The sequence below is a fragment of the Ranitomeya variabilis genome, chromosome 4 (genome assembly GCF_051348905.1).
Source record: "Ranitomeya variabilis isolate aRanVar5 chromosome 4, aRanVar5.hap1, whole genome shotgun sequence".
NCBI lineage: Eukaryota > Metazoa > Chordata > Amphibia > Anura > Dendrobatidae > Ranitomeya > Ranitomeya variabilis.
In genome coordinates, this window is record NC_135235.1 from 410,561,335 (window position 1) to 410,586,474 (window position 25,140).

The 25,140-nt window shown below is 44.6% G+C and overlaps 1 protein-coding gene across 1 annotated transcript in view; it reads right to left on the minus strand.

Moving 5' to 3' along the window:
- Positions 1 to 246: 246 nt before the first annotated feature.
- P2RX3 (purinergic receptor P2X 3) overlaps positions 247 to 25,140 on the minus strand; it is a 154,427-nt gene continuing 129,533 nt past the window's right edge. Inside the window, exons 10-12 of the mRNA XM_077251172.1 lie at positions 15,000 to 15,065; positions 2,509 to 2,586; positions 247 to 1,567 (exon numbers count right to left, since the gene is read on the minus strand). Coding sequence (XP_077107287.1) covers positions 1,451 to 1,567; positions 2,509 to 2,586; positions 15,000 to 15,065 — 261 coding nt within the window. The 3' untranslated portion in view covers positions 247 to 1,450. The remainder of the gene's footprint in view (positions 1,568 to 2,508; positions 2,587 to 14,999; positions 15,066 to 25,140) is intronic.

A 25,140-nucleotide genomic window follows, 5' to 3' on the forward strand; every position in this document is an offset into this window, starting at 1 on the left:
CATACTTCTTTTTTTCTCACTATTATTTTCACATCTGTTCAGTACGTAGTCCCGGGCACACTGGACTTATATCGACATACGGTGAGCTGACTTTTCTGCCTATTTTTTATACCATCTTTATAACCCTGTTTAAAACTCCTGGGTGATATCAATGGTCCTTTCTTTCTTTTGAAGTGCTAAAAACATTATCAGGCTTTTTCCAAATCATAGAACATCAGTCGAAGCACATGTTCATTCTAGACTCCATTTATTTAATCTTTCTACCACAGAACAGGGCAATATAAGCCTATTAACAGAGGCTCCGATGTATCCGCAGATACAAATAAAGTAGACATGCACCTGAGAACTTACAACCTACAAGGGTTAAAGGCACGTGCAGTAGACAATCTCTTCTTGTCTGAAGCAACCTTGTGGGTAAGGACACCACGTAAAATGCAAAAATAATGCAGGTATTACAGGGGTTGCCCAAGCATAGAAACAGGTGGAATAATACTAGGATATGTCTGATTGGCGGAGGTCCAACTGCTGGATCCCCCACTGCTAGAATGAAGGGGTATTGGTGCCAGGTAAGCATTGTTCTGCTTCATGCTCTGCTTGACTGTTTTTTGAAGGTTCATATAGGGCTTTGTTGACAATTTTTCACATAGTCTTAAAGGGTCGCCACAACAGGATCGCTACCAATTAGACATCGGTGGTAAGTCTGCACGATATGTCACCAAGTTTTTCATACTAGTGATCAGTAGGGGATTCAAATAGAAACAAACATCCCACCTGGACAGACATGGGTGGTCTATCTTAGCAATAGGCCTCTGATGTCTATGTTTTGACAACTACCGTAACGGCACATTCAGGTCTAGGAAATGAATTGGATACCTGAAGAAGAGTACTATTTACATGTGAAAATGGAGGTAGAATTTCAGGTAGTATGTTTCACACCTAAATCAGCGGAAGACGTAAACCCAAGCTCTGCTTCAGAATAATAAAGGATATGCAGTCTGTTTAGTTCAAGCTCATACATACATGGACAGAAGTACAAAATAAGTGCTAGATGAGCAACACTTTAACATACATTGTTTGACAATTAAAGGGGTTGTCCAACAGGGGTGTCCTAAATATAATGTGCTTACAAGTAATCCCACTGTTGGGCCCCCTAAGAATTAGCTGTAATCTACAGGGGAACCTGGCAGCAGTTATTCAATTTCCCTACAGTGCCTCCACAGGCGTAATGAAGAATTACACGGAATTTACTGAAAATAATTAGCTGTAGGTGAACACAACAATCAGACTCTGTATTTAAAAATTATTTTATAAGTTAGACAACCCCTTTAAGTGATCATCACAAAACGTGAAAACATAAAATAGAAGGACATATATAGGATACTAGAGGAAGACTGTTACATAGAATTCTAAACAGAGGAAGCCACTGAGAAGAACCATATCTGATGGAGGTCTATAAACCGATTGAGAAAGCCCCAGAGTCTGTAGATCTTTTTTCATCTCCACGACCGCCTAAAGTCTGGTCACTTTTGAAAAAATTACTTCCAAATGCAGGGGTGGTATCAGAGATCTAAAGGAAAGACAGTAAAAGATTTATATAAAATATGAATAAAATAACACACTCCATTCCCTAAAACACCTGCATGACTCACTACCTATAGAGTCCTGGGGAGTCTATTATTTACAGCAGACTCATTACAGTAGCCAATGAAGTTTGCTAATGAATTTCTTAAAATGCACAGCTTTAGAGGCGCTCAGTTAAGCTGTCAGTGGTGCCGCTGAGGCTGCAGTGTGTATCCAGCAGAACTTTTTAAAGATAATCTGTCAGCCAGTTTTTGATACCTAATCTGAGAGCAGCATAAGGTAGAGACAGAGACCCTGATTCCGGCGATGTGTCACTTACTGATTTTCTTAGTGCAGTTTTTATAAAATCATTGCTTTGTCAGCGGGAGATAATCACTGGAGGACTAGTAAGCCTGGAGTCAACCATACCCAGACCCTTACCATTGAGTGGCAGATTTCTTCATGTGCACAGAGTACACAAACAGCTACCAATCATTGGTGTAGGTGGAGTTATACAGAGCTCAGCATTCAGAGAACTGCTTAATCTGCTTAATCAAAACCACAACAAGCAGCCCAGTATGTGATACTTCACTGGAATCAAGATCTCTGCCCCAAAATTATGCTGCTCTCAGATGGAGTATCAATAATCTGGTTATAGATTACCTTGAATGCAGTGATGAATTGTCTGTAAACTGCTGAAATATGTATCATATTTTTTCACAGGATTATGTTGCCTCGTGACCATGCAGTTCCGCTACATAACTGATGCCAAAATGCAAGGCCAGCGATTTTCTATTCATAGAAAGCAATAGAAATCTTGTAGTCAAACATGGTGAAATATTGCCTCAAACAGAGGAAATACAGTGACTCAGTTACTTCAATGCCATTGAGACAAATCAAGAAGAACATCAGAGAATGAGAAAATAATTGTTCCATTGAATAACAAACCTCCTCAAACTTCTTTGCTTTGTACTGGTCTGCTCCTTTGAGAAAATTTAGTAAAATGATGTCACATAGCACAGTGCCCTGTAAGAGGAAATAATCACAGAAATGTTACACATGGAGGACAATCACTCTACACCACCATGTTACACTGTACTTTGAAATTCCTATGTTTTGCTTTTATACCATTTTTGATCTGTAGGGTGGAGAAAGAATGCTACATAGTATTTAAAGGGAATCTGTCACCTACTGGGACACTTTTCAGCTATTACTATGGGCATACAGGTAATAGAATTGTTAATCTAGTCTTACCTGTATGCCTCATAGTTGCTGTCTTGAGGGGAGCACTCCCTGTGGGGGGCACCGGCATGCTATGGGGCCCCGTAAGTCGGGGAGCCAGGTGCCTGCGCTGGCACCGGCCCCCTCTTCAAATACTCACCTCTCCCTGGTCTCCGCTCCTACGGCCTCTTCACCATCTTCTGACTCTCTGTCATGTCTCAGGGCAAAAGGCCATGATGACACTACAGCATGTCCTCTGTGCTGAGCAGTCCAGACGTCAAAAGACTGTGAGATGACTGCAGCAGCGGGAAACGAGGAGAGGTGAGTATTTGATTATTTTTTTATGTATGTAGCAATCTATGGGGCCCTGTTGTGAATTCTGCTTTTGGGTTCCCTCCGGTGGTAGTAGGTGGTAATGCAGTTATCCCTGGGTTGCAGTCCTGGTCAGGTGTGTCTGCTGATTGCAGTTCTGACTGGGGTATTTAGGTGTACAGGATTCATTAGTCCTTGCCAGTTGTCAATTGTTGTTGGGAGGTGTGGACCTCTGCCTGGTTCCTCCTGTCTTTCTGCCAAATCAGCAAAGATAAGTGTCTGGGTTTTTTTTCCTGTGGCACACATGCTGTGTGCTTCACAATTCAGTGCTATTCTTTGTGTTTTCTTGTCCAGCTTAGATTGTGTCAGTATTTTCTCAGTTTTGCTGGATTCTCTGGAGTGGCAGATATACATTCCATGTCTTTAGTTAGATTGTGGAACTTTTTGTATTATCTGTTGTGGATATTTTTGGAAGGGTTTTAATACTGACCGCCTAGTAATCTGTCCTATCCTGTCCTGTTTAGCTAGAGTGGCCTCTTTTGCTAAATCCTGTTTTCTACCTGCGTGTGTCTATTCTTCTCCTACTCACAGTCATTATTCGTGGGGGGCTGCCTATCCTTTGGGGGTCTGCTCTGAGGCAAGATAGCATTCCTATTTCCATCTATAGGGGTATTTAGTCCTCCGGCTGTGTCGAGGTGTCTAGGGTTTGTTAGGCACACCCCACGGCTACTTCTAGTTGCGGTGTTAGTTCAGGATTTGCGGTCAGTACAGGTTCCACCGACACCAGAGAAAGTTTTCATGCGGCTCCAAGGTCACCGGATGATAACAGTACAACTGGCCAATAATGAGTTAAATGCATCTCAGAAGAAGGGAAGAAAGGTGTTGAGCCATTTTTTTTTCTGCAGTCTGTTTTGTCTTCTCTTCCCTCTTTATTTATGGGTGGCTGAGGAGTCTTGTGCCAGCATGGATGTTCAGGAATTAGCTTCTTGTGTAGACCAGCTTGCTGCTAGGGTACAGGATATTTCTGATTATATTGTTCAGACTCCTGCTTTAGAGCCGAAGATTCCTACTCCTGATTTGTTTTTTGGTGATAGGTCCAAATTTTGGGGTTTTAAAAACAATTGTAAACTGTTTTTTGCTCTGAGACCGCGATCCTCCGGTGATTCCATTCAGCAGGTTAAAATTGTCATCTCCCTGCTGCGTGGCGATCCTCAGGATTGGGCATTTTCCCTGGAATCTGGGAATCCGGCCTTGCTTAATGTAGATTCCTTTTTTCAGGCTTTAGGATTATTATATGATGAACCGAATTCTGTGGATCAAGCGGAGAAGACCTTGTTGGCTCTGTCTCAGGGTCAAGAGGCGGCAGAATTGTATTGTCAGAAATTTAGAAAATGGTCTGTGTTGACTAAATGGAATGATCATGGTTTGGCGGCAATTTTCAGAAAGGGTCTTTCTGAATCCATTAAAGATGTTATGGTGGGGTTTCCCACGCCTTCTGGTCTGAGTGATTCTATGTCTCTGGCCATTCAGATTGATCGGCGTTTGCGGGAGCGTCAAACTGTGAGCGCTGTGGCGTCGTCCTTAGAGCAAAGTCCTGAGCCAATGCAGTGTGATAGGATTTCTGAGATTATTAATCCGGTGTCTTTTCGATTGGCGCTTCCGGCCTCTTTTGCTATCCATAATGTCTTCCATAGATCTTTATTGCGGAAATATGTGGTGCCCGTTGTTCCCTCTGTTGATCCTCCAGCCCCTGTTTTGGTTGATGGGGAGTTGGAGTATGTGGTTGAGAAGATTTTGGATTCTCGTTTTTCGAGGCGGAGGCTTCAGTACCTTGTCAAATGGAAGGGTTATGGCCAGGAGGATAATTCTTGGGTTTTTGCTTCTGATGTCCATGCTGCTGATCTGGTCCGTGCCTTTCATCTGGCTCGTCCTGATCGGCCTGGGGGCGCTGGTGAGGGTTCGGTGACCCCTCCTCAAGGGGAGGGTACTGTTGTGAATTCTGCTTTTGGGTTCCCTCCGGTGGTAGTAGGTGGTAATGCAGTTGTCCCTGGGTTGCAGTCCTGGTCAGGTGTGTCTGCTGATTGCAGTTCTGACTGGGGTATTTAGGTGTGCAGGATTCATTAGTCCTTGCCAGTTGTCAATTGTTGTTGGGAGGTGTGGACCTCTGCCTGGTTCCTCCTGTCTTTCTGCCAAATCAGCAAAGATAAGTGTCTGGTTTTTTTTTCCTGTGGCACACATGCTGTGTGCTTCACAATTCAGTGCTATTCTTTGTGTTTTCTTGTCCAGCTTAGATTGTGTCAGTATTTTCTCAGTCTTGCTGGATTCTCTGGAGTGGCAGATATACATTCCATGTCTTTAGTTAGATTGTGGAACTTTCTGTATTATCTGTTGTGGATATTTTTGGAAGGGTTTTAATACTGACCGCCTAGTAATCTGTCCTATCCTTTCCTATTTAGCTAGAGTGGCCTCAATTGCTAAATCCTGTTTTCTACCTGCGTGTGTCTATTCTTCTCCTACTCACAGTCATTATTCATGGGGGGCTGCCTATCCTTTGGGGGTCTGCTCTGAGGCAAGATAGCATTCCTATTTCCATCTATAGGGGTATTTAGTCCTCTGGCTGTGTCGAGGTGTCTAGGGTTTGTTAGGCACACCCCACGGCTACTTCTAGTTGCGGTGTTAGTTCAGGATTTGCGGTCAGTACAGGTTCCACCGACTCCAGAGAAAGTTTTCATGCGGCTCCAAGGTCACCGGATCATAACAGGGCCCAGTATACTGTATGGATCATTATATGAGGCCCATTATTCTGTTTGTAGCATTATATGAGGCCCATTATACTGTATGTAGCATTATATGGCACTATTATACTATATGGAGCAATATATGGGGCCCATTATACTATATGGAGCAATATATGGGGCCCATTCTGTATGGAGCATTATATGGGGCCATTATACTGTATGGAGGACTATGTGGTGCCCATAATACTGTATGGAGGACTATACTGTCTGGTCTAAAATGAAAAGTCTGAAGTCAGTCTGTGTGACTGCAGACTTTTGAATCCCCCCAACGCACGCACTGTGCACTGCGAGGATTCGTCGGTTTATGAGCTAATGTACAATTTACAATAGATATCACTCATGTAATGTAAGAAATAAGTGAAATATTTGGCCAAGTACTGTACCTACTGTATATTTCTTAACTGGGCATCATGAATCATGGTATGTGTTAAAGGGGCCCACTGAGACTCTTTTGCCTGGCCCACAAAAACCTAGAGCCGGCCCTGGCCTATGCGGCTCTATGGAGCCAAAATATAGAGCAAACTGATTCCAAAGAGAATGTACATCTCAGATTTTTTTGTTCATTAAATGAACTCTGCAAAAATATATAATTGCTGTACCGCTATCATAATTTTATATATATATAAGTATAGTGGCATGTAAAAGGTTGGGTACCCCTGCTCAAAATGACTATTATTTTTGAACAGTTAAGCAAGTTGAAGACAAAATGATCTCTAAAAGGTCTAAAGTTAAAAGATGACACATTTCCTTTATATTTAGGGGAAAAAATATAAAAATATATTATTATTTATCTGGCTAGTTCCTTTTTAAAGTTTCACAGCTTGTAAACGCTTTTCCTAGCCAGCCAAGAGGCATTCATTTCTTGCTTGAGGGATTTTCATCCATTCTTGGAAAATTCTTCCTGTTCTGTGAGATTTCTGGGTCAGCTTATATGCACTGCTATTTTGAGGTCTAGTCACATACTTTCAATGATGTTCAGATCAGGGGACTGTGAGGGCCATTGGAAAGCCTTTAGCTTGCGCCTTTTGAGGTTGTTTACTGTGGATTTTGACGTGTGTTTAGGATCATTATCCATTTGTAGAAGCCATACTCTTTTCAACTTCAGTTTTTTTACAGATGGTGTTTAGAGATGAGCGAGTGTACTTGGATGACGTGTTATCCGAGCATGCTCAGGTGTCATCTGAGTATCTTGGGTGTGCACGAATAATACGTTCAAGTCCCTACGGCGGCATGTTTTGTGGCTGTTAGACAGCCACAACACATGATGGGATTACCTAACAAGCAGTCCCCGCATGTGTTATGGCCAGGGCCGTATTTAGAGTTTCTGCTGCCCTAGGCACTTTTAGTGCTGCCTCCCCCTTTGGTGAGTATGACACTATTGGCAGTGATTTTGGCAAGAATCACTGATGTGAAAGTCGCCTTTTGCAGCAGATCCGGCAGTTTTTCTGCATGTGCTGCGTAACTGATCACTTACGGCAACACTGCGTTCGGCCTCATTCATTCCCTATGGGATTTGCGGCACTTGCCATGATCTGGCAAATGCGGTACCATACCTCCCAACTTTTGAAGAAGAAGTTCGCGGTGCGAGTAGTGCGCCGCGGCAAATTTTAGGCCACACCTCTGACCACACCCATTTCACAACTAGTCACACCCATATCCACATCCCAACGTGATCACACTGTTTTATATACAATAATTGTAAACAAAAAAAATATGGCTACACAGTGCTCCATACTGTATAATGGCCACACATGATGCTCCATACTGTATAATGGCCACACATGATGCTCAATACTGTATAACGGCCACCACACATGATGCTCCATACTGTATAATGGCCACACACAGTTCTCCATACTGTATAATGGCCACACATGATGCTCAATACTGTATAATGGCCACACATGATGCTCCATAGTGTATAATGGCCACACATGATGCTCCATAATGTATAATGGCCACACAGTGCTCCATACTGTATAATGGCCACACAGTGCTCCATACTGTATAATGGCCACACATAGTGCTCCATACTGTATAACGGCCACACACAGTTCTCCATACTGTATAATGATCCCACATCATGCTCAATACTGTATAATCGCCACACATGATGCTTCATACTGTATAACGGCCACACATGATGCTAAATACTGTATAAAGGCCACACATGATGCTCAATACATTATAATGGCCACACACAGTTCTCCATACTGTATAATGATCCCACATGATGCTCAATACTGTATAATGACCCCCCCTCCTGTATGCGTGGCTTATCTCCCTCCCATCCCCTATGCATGGCTCATATCCCCCCTCCTGTATGCATGGCTCATATTCCCCCTCCTGTATGCATAGCTGATATCCCCCCCTCCTGTATGCATGGCTCATATTCCCCCCCTGTATGCATGGCTCATATTCCCCCCTGTATGCATGGCTCATATTCCCCCCTGTATGCATGGCTCATGTTCCCCCTCCTGTATGCGTAGCTCATATTCCCCCCCCGTATGCATGGCTCATATTCCCCCCCCCTGTATGCATGGCTAATATTCCCCCTCCTGTATGCATGGCTCATATTCCCCCCCTGTATGCATGGCTCATATTCCCCCCCTGTATGCATGGCCCATATTCCCCCCCTGTATGCATGGCTCATATTCCCCCCCCCCTGTATGCATGGCTCATATTCCCCCTGTATGCATGGCTCATATTCCCCCCTCCTGTATGCATGGCTCATATTCCCCCCTCCTGTATGCATGGCTCATATTCCCCCCTGTATGCATGGCTCATATTCCCCCCTGTATGCATGGCTCATATTCCCCCTCCTGTATGCATGGCTAATATTCCCCCCCTGTATGCATGGCTCATATTCCCCCTGTATGCATGGCTCATATACCCCCCCTCTATGCATGGCTCATATTCCCCCCTCCTGTATGCATGGCTCATATTCCCCCCTGTATGCATGCCTCATATTCCCCCCTCCTGTATGCATGGCTCATATTCCCCCTCATATTCCCACACTGTATGCATGGCTCATCTAATGACCACCCCCCTGTTGGAATGGCTCATATTCCCCCCTGTATGCATGGCTCATATTCCCCCTCCTGTATGCATGGCTCATATTCCCCCCCTATATGCATGGCTCATATTCCCCCTTTATGCATAGCTCATATTCCCCCCTGTATGCATGGCTCATATTTCCCCCCCGTATGCATGGCTCATATTCCCCCCCCTGTATGCATGGCTCATCTCTCCACCCCCCCGCTCCCGCTCCCATCTTCCATGGCACGGCTTACCGTCCTCCTTCATCCCCCTCCCCTGTCCCCCCATCCCTCATACTCACCTGTCCCACACCGCGCCGACATCCCTCTGGCTCTGTCCCGACTCCCGGCGCAGCACCTTCTTCCTGCATGAGCGGTTATGGATTATCACTCATTAAGGTCATGAATATGCGCATATTCATGACCTTAATGAGCAGTACCACGTGACCGCTCATTCAGGACGAGCTGCAGACGCCAAGACCAGGCATCGCTGGAGCAGGGTGAGTATCGCCTTCAAGGAGGGTGGGTGGCCAGGGTGGGCGTGGCGGGCACAGGCGGCGGGGGGGCTATCGGTCGGGAAGTGACCCAGGACTTATAAAAAAAACAAAAAAAAAACAAACCTTGCTCAGGTGCCGCCCCCTGCATTGTCCCCGCCCTAGGCACGTGCCCTCAAGTGCCTAGTGGCAAATACGGCTATGGTTGTGGCTGTATAACAGCCGTGAATCATCAATCAAAATCCAAACTATGCATCAAAATAATGCAGCCGCGAGGACTTGAACATATCATTCGTGCATGCCCAAGATACTCGGATAACGCCCGAGCATGCTCAAATAACAGGTTATAACAGCACATTCGCTCATCATTAATGGTGTTATGTTTGCATCAAGAGTTTGTTGAAATTTCAATGAATCCATTCTTCCATCTACCAATGAAATGTTCCATGTGCCATTGGCTGCAAAGTAACCCCAAAGTAGGATTGATCCACCCCCATGATTAATGGCTGCTGACTGAGACTTTCTTTTCCTGAAATTCTGTGCCCTTTTCTTCTCCACACATATATTTGATCATTGTGGCCAAATAGTTCTATTTTAACCTCATCAGTCCACAGGACTTGTATCCTAAAAGGCATCAGACTTGTTAGATGTTAGATGTTCTTTTACATACTTTTATCTCTGAATTTTATGGTGAAGTCGCAGGAGAGGTTTTCTTCTGGTTATTCTTCCATGAAGGCCATATTTGTGCAGATGTCTCTTAACAGCAGAACAATATACCACAACTCCAGAGTCTGCTAAATCTTTCTGAAGCTCTTTTGCAGTCAAGCGAAGGTTCTGATTTGCCTCTCTAGCAATCCTAAAAGCAGCTATCACTGAAATTTTGCTTGGTCTTCCAGGCATTATCTTGACTTTCACTGATCCTGTTAACTGTCATTTCTTAATTACATTTTGAACTGAGGAAAACACTTTGCTATTATCTTATAGCCTAAGGGTACCGTCTCACAGTGGCACTTTTGTCGCTACGACGGTACGATCCGTGACGTTCCAGCGATATCCATACGATATCGCTGTGTCTGACACGCAGCAGCGATCAGGGACCCTGCTGAGAATCGTACGTCGTAGCAGATCGTTTGTAACTTTATTTCGTCACTGGATCTCCCGCTGTCGTCGCTGGATCGGTGTGTGTGACACCGATCCAGCGATGCGTTCGCTTGTAACCAGGGTAAACTTTGACGTCACCGCTGTGCTCTGCTTTCACTTTACGGCCGGCACTCAGTCAGTGCGGGAAGCAGACGGCGAGGGACCTGACGGACAACGGAATGTGAGAATGTACGGTTTGTTTGTTTTTACATTTACGATGGTAACCAGGGTAAACATCGGGTTACTAAGCGCGGCCCTGCGCTTAGTAACCCGATGTTTACCCTGGTTACCCGGGGACTTCGGCATCGTTGGTCGCTGGAGAGCTGTCTGTGTGACAGCTCCCTTAGAGCCTTCTCCTGCTTTGTGGACTTCCACTATTTTCATTTTCAGAGTGCTAGGCAGCTGCTTACAAGAACCCAAGGCTGCTGTTTTTTGGCATAAGGTTAGAGGAGGTTGGACTTTTAAAAAGCTGAGAAATTTCTATCACCTGGACTTTCCTAACGATGATAGTGAACAAGCTATAACCCTAACAGGCTAAGGCCAGTCTCACACATCCAGATAATTCCGGTACCGGAGAAAACAGTACCGGAGTTATCCGTGTCCGTGTGCTCATGTAGGCCATCCGTGTGGGATCCATGTGATGTCCGTGAGTACGTTTTTAGGGTCTGTGTGCTGTCTGTGTGCTGTACGTGTGTCCGTCTCCGTGTATTGCAACAATTTTCACAATTTTAACCCTATGACAGGAAAAACGCACATGGACAGCACACGGATGGCACACGGACAGCATCCGTGTGCGGTACATGTTTACACGAACCCATTGACTTTAATGGGTCCGTGTGATCCGTGCGCTCCCACGAACACTGACATGTCTCCGTGTTTTGCAAAAGGAAACATGGTCCGTGAAAACACGCTGACATGTGCAGAGACACATTTATTTTAATGTGTCTACGTGGGTCAGTGTCTCCGGTACGTGAGGAAACTGTCACCACACGTACCGGAGCCACTGACGTGTGAAACCGGGCTAACTAAGGTCTGAAGCCTTGGTCAACGTTATCTGAGCACACAAATCTCCAAACTTTTGCATTGGTCCATTTTCCTTGTTTTACTTTTCAAAATGCAAAATATGAAAAAAAAAAAATAAATATATATATATACCATATTTTCTGGCGTATAAGGCGACTTTTTAACCCCTGAAAATCTTCTTAAAAGTCGGGGGTCGTCTTATACGCCGGGTGTCGTCTTGTACGCCGGGTGCAGACACCAATGTGTATGTGGTGGGTGGGGGGGAGTGGTCCTGATGACGAAGAGGGGGCGTCTCACAGGAAAGTGTGAGTGGAGTATCCCCCATTACCTCATTGTAGCTGCAGCGTGGGGTCTCTGTGCTGGGAGCAGCGGTGGCTGCTCCTCTTTGTGCCGCATGGGTGCTGTGCTGTGGGGCGGCGGCTCCTCTTCGTGCAGCGTCGGGGCTCTGTGCTGTGGGGCGGCGGCGGCGTATCTTCGTGCAGAGTCAGTCTGGGCTACTCCGGCATTTCCTCAAAGCCCGGAGGCCCCGGCAGCTCCATTGCTGCGATGCGGTGGCCTCCGGGAAAATGGCCGCTGGGGGAGGCGCATGCTCAGATTCAGATCTCGTCCCGACATCTCGGGAGACAAAGATATGCCGCCCCACAGCACAGAGCCCCGACGCTGCACGAAGAGGAGCCGCCGCCCCACAGCACAGCACCCACGCGGCACAAAAAGGAGCAGCCGCCGCCGCTCCCAGTACAGAGACCCCACGCTGCAGCTACAATGAGGTAATGGGGGATACTCCACTCACACTTTCCTGTGAGACGCCCCCTCTTTGTCATCGGGACCACTCCCCCCCAAAAGGCACATTAGTCATCGGCGTATAAGAAGACCCCCGACTTTTAAGAAGATTTTATATTTTAACTGGAACAGTTGGGGGGTTGTCTTATACGCCCAGTCGTCTTATACGCCGGAAAATACGGTATATATATATATATATATATATATATATATATATATATATATATATATATTGCCTAAAATACAAAGAAAATGTATCATCTTTAACTTTAGGCCTTTCAGAGATCAATTCATCTTCATCTTGCTTATCTGTTCATAATAACAATAGTTTTGACCGGGGGGGGGCCAACATTTTTACATGCCACTGTATATATATATATTGCGGTAGATCGACTCACTTAGCTGCTTAAAGAGGTAGTTACTGAAACACTTTCCATTTAAGAAAGCATAAACCAGTCCAAAATTAGGTAGACAAACATGGCCCTTCTGTCATAATGGGAAAAACAAAGTAGCATACAGTACAGTCTGTGTGGTGGCGGGGATCCGCCCACTCAGGGGAACAAAAGCAGGGTTCAGCTGTCTTTAATATGGGCACAGTTTTGGAGATCTCACCTCCAGGTACACCCAACACTGGATGAGTCCAAAGGCTCCACATTTACCTTCTGGACCATGCCTGTTATGTCCCAGGAATGAGACATTTTACAGACTGTCCTGTCTCCAACTGAAGATTGGACCATGCCAATTGGACTACAACTGTCGTTGTTGTTATTACTTGCATGTTTTTTTTTCTTTTTGTTTTTCAGGTCTACAGTGACATCCCCAGAGGACATCATAAAAATTATGAAATCTAAAGATTTCAGACAGGGAGTGTTATGTCCCATGAATGAGACATTTTACAGACTGTCCTGTACATTTTACATGCTGTATTGCAGTTTCTCATATTGTTTATTGTTCCTATGTGTTCCTGTGTTTTGCATAGCTGAAATCTTCCCTTTCCATGAAGTTTGTCCCTTCTGTCTCCCTGTTTCCCTTTGCTGGGTGTCATGTCACTTCCTGCTTCTTCTCCCTGTGTCTCAGTCTCCATCTTGGCTTCATTAGAAGCACATGTGCTTTCAGTTTGTCTGAAGAAAGTCTTTTTTACCTGCTGCTGTTTATGCATTCAGCTAGGATTCTTAAAGAAATCAAAGTCTCTTCTGGATTCTTCATAGCATGTGTGCCTGCAGCTGAGTTAAGCTATCTGCGACCGTTGCCAATTGTAAGTAGGGTGAAGAGATTCAGCATCTCACAGAGCCATATTTGCAGCCACAGGCCCAGGGACAGAATAATACCCTTGGGGTGGAGATATGGTGAACAACCTTCCAAACACTCTTCAAATGTTCACAAAAACCCAGCCCTTAATGTGGCGGAGTAACCCCTCTCAGCACATAATATGCTGGAGCATTTTTCCAAATTCACATCACTGAGGCATATATATATACACTGTGTGTATATATACAGTATATATACTGTATATACACATGGATATATATACACACATACATATATATATCATATATATCATAGAATGATAGAGTTGGACGGGACCTCCTGGGTCATCTGGTCCAACCCCCTGCTCAAAGCAGGATTCACTAAATCATCCCAGACAAATGTCTGTCCAGTCTCTGTTTGAAGAATTCCATTGAAGGAGAACTCTCCACCTCTCGTGACAGCCTGTTCCACTCATTGATCACCCTGTCAAAAAGTTTTTTCTAATATCTAATCTGTCTCCTCCCATTTAGTTTCATCCCATTGCTTCTAGTCTTTCCTTGTGGAAATGAGAATAAAGATGATCCTTCTACAATGTGACAGCCCTTGAGATATTTGTAGACAGCTATTAAGTCTCCTCTCAGTCTTCTTTTTTGCAAGCTAAACATTCCCAAATCCTGTAACCGTTCCTCATAGGACATGGTTTGCAGACTGGTCACCATTCTGGTCACTCTTCTTTGAACTTGCTCTAGTTGTTGATGTCTTTTTTTAAATGTAGTGCCCAAAACTGGACACAGAATTCCAGGTGAGGTCTGACCAAAGAGGAGTAGAGGGCAATAATGACTTTGCATGATCTAGACTGTATGCTTCTGTTAATACATCCCAGAATTGCATTTGCCTTTTTTGCTGCTACATCACACTGTTGACTCATGTTCAGCTTATGATCTATTAGTAGCCCCATTCCTCCCATTCTGTAAATGCTTTTTTCATTTTTACTGCCCAGATGTAGTACTTTGCATTTTTCCTTGTTAAAAACCATTCTGTTAGTTGCTACCCACTGCTTCAGTTTATTTATATCTTTTTGAATCCTCTCTCTTATTAGTATTAGCTATCCCTCCTAGCTTTGTGTCATCAGCAAATTAAATTAGTGTACCCTTAATTTCTTCATCTAAATCATTGATGAAGATGTTGAACAATACAAGGCCCAGGACAGAACCCTGTGGTACCCCACTTGAGACATTCTTCCAACTGGATGTGCACACTGATATATATTACAAATGTTCTTCAAATAGCAAAAGAGCTTTACATTTAGAGTCCTTACTTTTTCATATATTTGGCATATGACATATAATCATATATCCATTTTTATATATAAAAATAAAACTCACCACACCAACAGACGTAAAGGCTGCGACAATATTGATAAGAGTTGGAATAATATTGAATTTCCCAGCCTGGAGAAAAGAAAAGAGGAAAATAGCCTAAATGTGTGGTAAGACAAGAATACAAAACGATGAATGAATACTTATCAGTAAGCCAAGTGTCAAATAAACTCAAGCAGCACAGTCTAGGTTCCAAAATCAAAATGATTGTCCCTATCACAGCCAATCCCTCTTTTGATTCCCGGGGCCAAGCACATTTTGGCCTTAAAGAGGACCTGTCAACAGGTAAAAAGTGGCGAGTTTTTGCTCTTATTTTATTCCTGCTGCTCTCCTGAGTATTCTGCTTTTCAGTCTTTTTTAAATCCGATATGTGGTTCCAGAGATAGGAGCCAATTTAATTTGTGTTAATTTTTATGGTCTTTATAATGGGGCATTGCTCACAGAATAATAATACAGAGTAACCTAAAGACACTCCCCCAGAGAATACTCAATAAAGACCATAAAAATGGACACTAAATAAAAATCTGTGGAAGCGCATAGCAAATAAATAAAAGAAAGGATACTCAGGGCAGCAACAAAAATAAAATAAAAGCAAAAACTGGTCACTTTTGGCCTGATGACGGGTGCCCCTTAAAGCGTATGGCCACGTTTGGAGATTTGGTAAGAAGGATCAGGCCTGATCCTTCTTACATGACATCATTTGTCAGCGGAAAGTTGTCAGTCCCCCAAACACATTAGGTGGCAGGCTGATCTTGCAGAAAATGACTTTTACCTCATGTGCATGTAGGCCTTCACTATTTGCCCAAACAACAACTATGACTTTGAGCATTTGAAACCTGCAGGTATACTGACTTTAATGACTACTTAATTGGCCATGTTGACAATGTACAGTTGTGCTCAAAAGTTTACATACCCCAGCAGAAGTTTTGCTGTCTTGTCCTTTTTTCAGAGAATATGAATTATAACACCAAAACTTTTTCTCCACTCATGGTTAGTGGTTGCGTGAAGCCATTTATTGTCAAACTACTGTGTTTTCTCTTTTTAAATCATAATGACAACCCAAAAAATCCAAATGACCCTGATCAAAAGTTGACATATCCCGGTGATTTTGGCCTGATAACATGCACAGAAGTTGACACAAATGGGTTTGAATGGCTACTAAAGGTAACATCATCACCTGTGACCTGTTTGCTTGTAATCAGTGTGTGCGCATAAAAGCTGAGTGAGTTTCTGGGATCCAGACAGACTCTTGCATCTTTCATCCAGCCACTGACATTTCTGGATTGTGAGTCATGGGGAAAGCAAAAGAATTGTCAACGGATCTACGGGAAAAGGTAGCTGAACTGTATAAAACAGGAAAGGGATACAAAAAGATATCCAAGGAATTGATAATGCCAGTCAGCAGCATTCAAACTGTGATTAACAAATGAAAAGTCAGGGGCTCTGTAAAAACAAAACCACAGTCAGGTAGACCAACAAAAATGTTGTCCACAACTGCCAGGAAAATTGTTTGGGATGCAAAGAAAAACCCACAAATAACATCAGCTGAAATCCAGGACTCTCTGAAAACTAGCGGTGTGGCTGTTTCAAGATTCACAATAAGGAGGCACTTGAAGAAAAATGGGCTGCATTGTCGAGTCGCCAGAAGTTAGCCATTATTGTGCAAATGCCACAAAGTATCTCATCTACAATATGCAAAACAGCACATAGACAAGCCACAAAACTTTTGAAACAAGGTAATTTGGAGTGATGAGACCAAAATTGAACTTGTTGGCCATAAACATTACATTTGCAGACAGGTCAACAAGGCCTATGATGAAAGGAAAACCATTCCTACTGTAAAGCACAGAGGTGGATCACTGATGTTTTGGGATATGTCTCCTGTCAGATAACTGCTCCTTCACCCCAATCCCACTGCCACCCTCTGTTACCCTCCCTTCCTTTGAGGTGCACTCTGTGCACATCTACTCCCCCTCCAACCTCCAACTGGCTGCCATTTACTGCCCCCCAGGGCCAGCCACCACCTTCTTTGACCACTTCACCACCTGGCTACTTCATTTCCTTTCTGCGGACATCCCCACTATCATCATGGGCGATTTCAACATCCCCATTGACACTTCCCTCTCAGCTGCCACTAAACTTCTATCTCTCACTTCCTCCTTCGGCCTCACTCAATGGTCTTCTGCAGCCACTCACAAAGATGGTCACACACTGGACCTCATCTTCACCCGCCTCTGCTCCCTATCTAACCTCTCTAACTCACCTCTTCCACTCTCTGACCACAACCTTCTCACATTCTCATCTCTCTCCACTCCATGTCTACAATCCCCACCCCACAAACTTTCACACCCTCGCAGAAATCTTAAACATCTTGACCTACATTCATTCTCTGAATCCCTCCTCCTTCTCACAGACCTAAGTTCTTTACACAATGCGGATGACGCTGCCGCTCTATATAACACCACAATAGCTGTACCTTTGGAATCTGCTGCCCCACTTACACATGCCAAAGCTCGCAAAATCAACAGACAGCCCTGGCACACCAGCCTGACCAATGAACTGAGGCGAGCTTCCAGGGCTGCTGAGTGCAGATGGAAAAGATCCCACTCCAATGAGCACTTCATCGTATTCAAACAGTCCCTCACTACTTTCAAGACCACACTCGCCACAGCTAAACAAACATACTTCTCATCTCTCATATCCTCCCTGTCTCACAACCCTAAACAGTTATTCAACACCTTCAATTCTCTCCTCTGTCCCCCAGCACCTCATCCCTCCCCACTCATCTCCGCTGAAGACTTTGCCTCATTTTTCAAGCAGAAGATTGATAGCATCAGAGACAGTTTTGGTCAACAACCCCAAGAGCCCTTCATCCCGACTTCCCAGCCCTCCACCTCCAAAACCACCTTCTCCACCATTACAGATCAACTCTCCACTCTACTCTCAAGATCGCATCTCACCACCTGTGCGCTTGACCCGCTCCCATCCCACCTCATCCCAAACCTCACCACAGTCTTCATCCCAACCCTAACCCATCTCTTCAACCTATCACTAACAACTGGTGTTTTCCCCTCAAGCTTTAAACATGCCTCCATCACACCTATCCTCAAAAAGCCCTCTCTTGACCCATCCTCTGTATCTAGCTATCGGCCTATATCACTTCTCCCTTATGCCTCCAAACTACTGGAACAACACGTTTACCTTGAACTGTCCTCCCATCTCTCTTCTTGCTCCCTCTTTGACCGCTTACAATCTGGCTTCCGGGCACACCATTCCACTGAAACTGCCCTAACTAAGGTCACCAACGACCTCTTAACCGCCAAGAGCAAGCGACACTACTCTGTCCTCCTCCTCCTCGACCTGTCAGCTGCCTTTGACACAGTGGACCATTCCCTATTATTACAGACCCTCTCATAACTTGGCATCACAGACTTGGCCCTATCCTGGATCTCATCATACCTAACAGACCGGACATTCAGCGTCTCCCACTCACACACCACCTCCTCACCTCGCCCCCTATCTGTCGGAGTCCCACAAGGTTCAGTCCTTGGGCCCCTGCTCTTCTCCATTTACACCTTTGGCCTGGGACAGCTCATAGAATCTCATGGCTTTCAGTATCACCTCTATGCTGATGACACACAGATCTACATCTCTGGACCAGATATCACCTCCCTACTAACCTTTTTGGAAGTGCATTTGAACAGCAAGGTGGCTTGTTGTTGAAGGGAAATAGAGGAAAAAAAAAATCTATAAATCTTCAGCATAGCGAGTGTGAGCGAGCTGAGTGTGACCTGAGCATAAGTGTGGACGGCGGTAAGTGTGACTTGTGATTCAGTGACTTTGGAATCAGGGAGTTTCCAAGGGAGGAATTGCTGTCTGTTTTTAATTAATACTTGTATTTATTTTTTATTTAACGTTTCTGTGTGGTGCAATCCCCATTAGGAAATGTGCACCAGTATTGTTAATGCCATCCAGTGCACATCTTGCCACATGTATGCAGTCCTTAATCAGCCGGTCGAGGGTGCATACTGCTGTGCGAGATGTGAGCACGTTGTGCATTTGGAATCCCAGATTCTGGATCTAAATGTGCAGCTGGCAACACTGAGATCCATAGACAATATGGAGAGGAGTCTTCTGCTCACAGAGCAGACGCTTAATGGGATAGATGAGGAGGGGGATGGTAGGATGGAGCTGCAGGACAGTGAAGTAGGTAGCTGGGTGACATTCAGAAAGCGGGGTAGAGGGAAGAGTGCCAGGGAGGCTAGTCCTGATCTGGCTCACCCCAATAAGTTTGCTAAGTTAGCAGATGAGGGGGGTACCAGTACAGGGGTAGCACTGCTGCAGCCAGGCATGTCCTCTGAAAGCCGGAGGAGTGACTGCTCCAGTAAGGGGGGAAATAGGAGAGCAGGGCAGGCCAGACAGGTGCTGGTAGTGGGGGACTCAATTATTAGGGGAACAGATAGGGCAATCTGTCACAAAGACAGGGATCGTCGAACGGTGTACTGCCTACCTGGCGCTCGAGTCCGACACATCGCTGATCGGGTGGACAGATTACTGGGAGGGGCTGGTGAGGACCCAGCGGTCATTGTGCACATTGGCACAAATGACAAAGTTAGAGGTAGGTGGAAGGTCCTTAAAGATGATTTCAGGGAATTAGGCTGCAAGCTGAAAGCAAGGACCTCCAACGTGGTATTTTCCTAAATACTGCCTGTACCACGTGACACGCCAGAGAGGCAACGGGAGATTAGGGAGGTTAATAAGTGGCTCAAGAATTGGTGTAGGAAGGAGGGGTTTGGGTTCCTGCAGAACTGGGCCGACTTCTCAGTTGGCTACAGGCTCTACGCTAGGGACGGGCTGCACCTCAATGGGGAAGGTGCAGCTGTGCTGGGGGAGAAAATGGCTAGAAGGTTGGAGGAGTGTTTAAACTAGGGATTGGGGGGGAGGGTATTCATTTTATAGGAGGGGAAGTGCAGATAGAGACCTGGGCACAAATAAGGAAAATGGGGGTGGCGGTGGCATGGGGGGTGGGGTTAGAACAGTTAGTAATTTAAGAAAGAATAGAGGTACAGAGAGGAACATCAAGTGCATGTATACTAATGCCAGAAGCCTCGCCAACAAAATGGATGAATTAGAACTAATGTTGTTGGAACATAATTATGATATGGTGGGGATATCTGAAACATGGCTGGATGAGAGCCATGACTGGGCTGTTAACTTGCAGGGCTATAGCCTTTTCAGAAATGACCGTACAGATAAGCGAGAGGGTGGGGTGTGTCTGTATGTAAAATCGACCTTAAAACCCATCCTGCGTGATAATATAGGTGAATCTAATGAAAATGTAGAGTCCCTGTGGGTGGAGATAAGGGGAGGGGGAAAAATAATAAATTACTGATAGGGGTTTGTTATAAATCTCCAAAAATAATGGAAGCAATGGAGAATATCCTTGTAAAGCAAATAGATGAAGCTGCGACTCAAGGAGAAGTCATTATTATGGGGGACTTCAACTACCCTGAAATAGATTGGGGAACAGAAACCTGCAGTTCCAGTAAAGGTAATCGGTTTTTGACAACTAAGAGAGACAATTACCTTTCACAACTGGTTCAGGACCCAACAAGAAGGGGGGCACTGCTAGACCTAATATTAACCAACAGGCCAGACCGCATATTAAATATAAGGGTTGGGAGTCACTTGGGGAATAGTGATCACAAAATAATAAGTTTTCATGTCTCCTTTAATAAGATGTGTAGTAGAGGGGTGACAAGGACACTAAACTTCAGGAGGGCAAATTTCCAACGGATGAGAGAGGATCTTGGTGCAATTAACTGGGACAATATCCTGAAACATAAAAGTACACAAAGAAAATGGGAGACGTTTATTAGCATCCTGGATAGGACCTGTGCACAGTATATACCGTATGGGAATAAACATACTAGAAATAGGAGGAAACCAATATGGCTAAATAAAGCTGTAAGGGGTGCAATAAGTGACAAAAAGAAAGCATTTAGAGAATTAAAGGAAGTAGGTAGTGAGGAGTAGGGTTGAGCAACCTTTAGTTTTTTAGGGTCGAGTCGGGTTTTGTGAAACCCGACTGTCTTAAAAGTCGAGTCGAGTGAAATCGGCCGACCACCGTTAAAAGTCGGGTTTCGGCCGAAAAACTCCTCCTCCTCCTCCTCCTCCTCCGTCCCAGCACAGAAAATTTCGTATTGCACATTCCAAATCCCTACTGCGCACAAGCGATAATATGACGATAGGCGTTCACTCCCCTAAGACCTATGTCATCACTCTGCCCACGCTCATTCATTGGCTGAAAAAATGGCGCTACTCGCGTCATACGAAACGCGACTTTCGCGCCATGATCGCGTACCGCATGGCCGACCCCGCACAGGGATCGGGTCGGGTTTCATGAGACGCCGACTTTGCCAAAAGTCGGCGACTTATGAAAATGAACGACCCGTTTCGCTCAACCCTAGTGAGGAGGCATTAAATAAATACAAAAAATTAAATAAATTCTGTAAAAAGCAAATCAAGGCAGCAAAGATTCAGACAGAGAGATTCATGGCTAGAGAGAGCAAAAATAACCCCAAAATATTCTTTAACTACATAAATAGTAAGAAACTAAAAAATGATAGTGTTGGCCCCCTTAAAAATAGTCTGGGTGAAATGGTGGATGAGGATGAGGAAAAAGCCAATATGCTAAATGACTTTTTTTCATCAGTATTTACAAAAAAAAAAATACCATGGCAGCCAATATGACTAGTGATAAAAATTCCCAATTAAATGTTACCTGCTTAACCCAGCAGGAAGTACGGCGGCGTCTAAAAATCACAAAAATTGACAAATATCCAGGCCCGGAAGGGATACACCCCCGAGTACTGCAGGAATTAAGTACAGTCATTGATAGACCATTATTTTTAATCTTTAAAGAGTCCATAATAACAGGGTCTGTACCACAGGACTGGCGTATAGCAAATGTGGTGCCAATATTCAAAAAGGGGACAAAAACTGAACTCGGAAATTATAGGCCAGTAAGCCTAACCTCTGCTGTGGGTAAAATCCTGGAGGGCATTCTAAGGGATGCTATACTGGAGTATCTGAAGAGGAATAACCTCATGACCCAGTATCAGCACGGGTTTACTAGGGACCGTTCATGTCAGACTAATTTGATCAGCTTCTATGAAGAGGTAAGTTCCGGACTGGACCAAGGGAACCCAGTAGATGTAGTGTATATGGACTTTTCAAAAGCTTTTGATACGGTGCCACACAAAAGGTTGATACATAAAATGAGAATAATGGGGATAGGGGAAAATATGTGCAAGTGGGTTGAGAGCTGGCTCAGGGATAGGAAACAAAGGGTGGTTATTAATGGAGCACACTCGGACTGGGTCGCGGTTAGTAGTGGGGTATCACAGGGGTCAGTATTGGGCCCTCTTCTTTTTAACATATTTATTAATGACCTTGTAGGGGGCATTCAGAGTAGAATTTCAATATTTGCAGATGACACTAAACTCTGCAGGGTAATCAATACAGAGGAGGACAATTTTATATTACAGGATGATTTATGTAAACTAGAAGCTTGGGCTGATAAATGGCAAATGAGCTTTAATGGGGATAAATGTAAGGTCATGCACTTGGGTAGAAGTAATAAGATGTATAACTATGTGCTTAATTCTAAAACTCTGGGCAAAACCGTCAATGAAAAAGACCTGGGTGTATGGGTGGATGACAAACTCATATTCAGTGGGCAGAGTCAGGCAGCTGCTACAAAGGCAAATAAAATAATGGGATGCATTAAAAGAGGCATGAGCATCTGCTCATGAGGAGAACATAATTTTACCTCTATACAAGTCACTAGTTCGACCACACTTAGAATACTGTGCACAGTTCTGGTCTCCGGTGTATAAGAAAGACATAGCTGAACTAGAGCGGGTGCAGAGAAGAGCGACCAAGGTTATTAGAGGACAGGGGGGTCTGCAATACCAAGATAGGTTATTACACTTGGGGCTATTTAGTTTGGAAAAACGAAGGCTAAGTGGTGATCTTATGTTAATGTATAAATATATGAGGGGACAGTACAAAGACCTTTCTGATGATCTTTTTAATCATAGACTGGTGACAGGGACAAGGGGGCATCCTCTACGTCTGGAGGAAAAAAGGTTTAAGCATAATAACAGACGCGGATTCTTTACTGTAAGAGCAGTGAGACTATGGAACTCTCTGCCATATGATGTTGTAATGAGTGATTCATTACTTAAATTTAAGAGGGGACTGGATACCTTTCTGGAAAAGTATAATGTTACAGGGTATATATATTAGATTCCTTGATAAGGCGTTGATCCAGGGAACTAGTCTGATTGCCGTATGTGGGGTCGGGAAGGAATTTTTTTTCCCCATGGTGGAACTTACTCTTACCACATGGGTTTTTTTTGCCTTCCCCTGGATCAACATGTTAGGGCATGTTAGGCTATGGGTTGAACTAGATGGACTTAAAGTCTTCCTTCAACCTTAATAACTATGTAGCTATGTAACCAGAATCCCTCAATGTCTGTCCACTATTTCATCCTTCTTCTCCGCTAGATTTCTGAAACTTAACATGGACAAAACAGAATTCATCATCTTTCTCCCATCTCATGCGACCCCCCCAACGAACCTAACCATTACAGTAAATGGCTGCCCACTCTCCCCAGTCCCACAAGCTCGCTGCCTCGGGGTAATCCTTGACGCTGATCTCTCCTTCAAACCACATATCCAAGCCCTTTCCACTTCCTGCCGACTTCAACTCAAAAATATTTCACGAATCCGTTCATTCCTCAACCAAGAATCTGCAAAAACCCTAGTCCATGCCCTCATCATCTCTCGCCTTGACTACTGCAACCTCCTGCTCTGTGGCCTCCCCTCGAACACTCTCACACCCCTCCAATCTATTCTAAACTCTGCTGCCCGACTAATCCACCTGTCCCCCCGCTATTCCCCGGCCTCTCCCCTCTGTCAATCCCTTCACTGGCTCCCCATTGCCCAGAGACTCCAGTACAAAACCCTAACCGTGACGTACAAAGCCATCCACAACCTGTCTCCTCCATACATCTGTGACCTCGTCTCCCGGTACTTACCTACACACAACCTCCGATCCTCACAAGATCTCCTTCTCTACTCCCCTCTTATCTCCTCTTCCCACAATCGTATACAAGATTTCTCTCGCGTATCACCCCTACTCTGGAACCCTCTACCACAACACATCAGACTCTCGCCTACCATCGAAATCTTCAAAAAGAACCTGAAGACCCACCTCTTCCGACAAGCCTACAACCTGCAGTAACCACTGATCGACCAAACCGCTGCATGACCAGCTCTATCCTCATCTACTGTATTCTCACCCATCCCTTGTAGATTGTGAGCCTTCGCGGGCAGGGTCCTCTCTCCTCCTGTACCAGTTATGACTTGTATTGTTTAAGATTATTGTACTTGTTTTTATTATGTATACCCCTCCTCACATGTAAAGCGCCATGGAATAAATGGCGCTATAACAATAAATAATAATAATAATAATATGTGAGCTACAAAGGTATAGGAAACTTGGTCAAATTTGAGGGAATGATTAATACAGCATGTTATCAGCAAATACTGGAGGCAAATTTGCACTCATCAGCCCGGAAGCTGCGCATGGGACTTACTTGGATGTTCCAACATGACAACGACCAATACACAAGGCCAAGTCGACCTGTCATTGGCTACAGCAGAACAAAGTGAAGGTTCTGGAGTGGCCATCTCAGTCTCCTGACCTCAATATTAGGGTTGAGCGAAACGGATCGGTCATTTTCAGAAATCGCCGACTTTTAGGCAAAGTCGGGTTTCATGAAACCCGAACCGATCCTAGTGTGGGATCGGCCATGTGGTACACGATCAGAGCGCCAAAGTTGCATTTCGTATGACGCTGTTACCACCGTTTTTCATCCAATGAAGGAGGACGCAGAGTGTGGGCAGCGTGATGACATAGGTCTCTGTCCCCACCATCTTAGACAAGGGCATGGCAGTGATTGGCTTGCTGTCTGCGGCGTCACAGGGGCTATAAAGGGGCGTGCACGCCGACCGCCATCTTACTTCTGCCAATCTGAGCATAGGGAGAGTTTGCTGCAGTTAGTCAGAAGCAGGG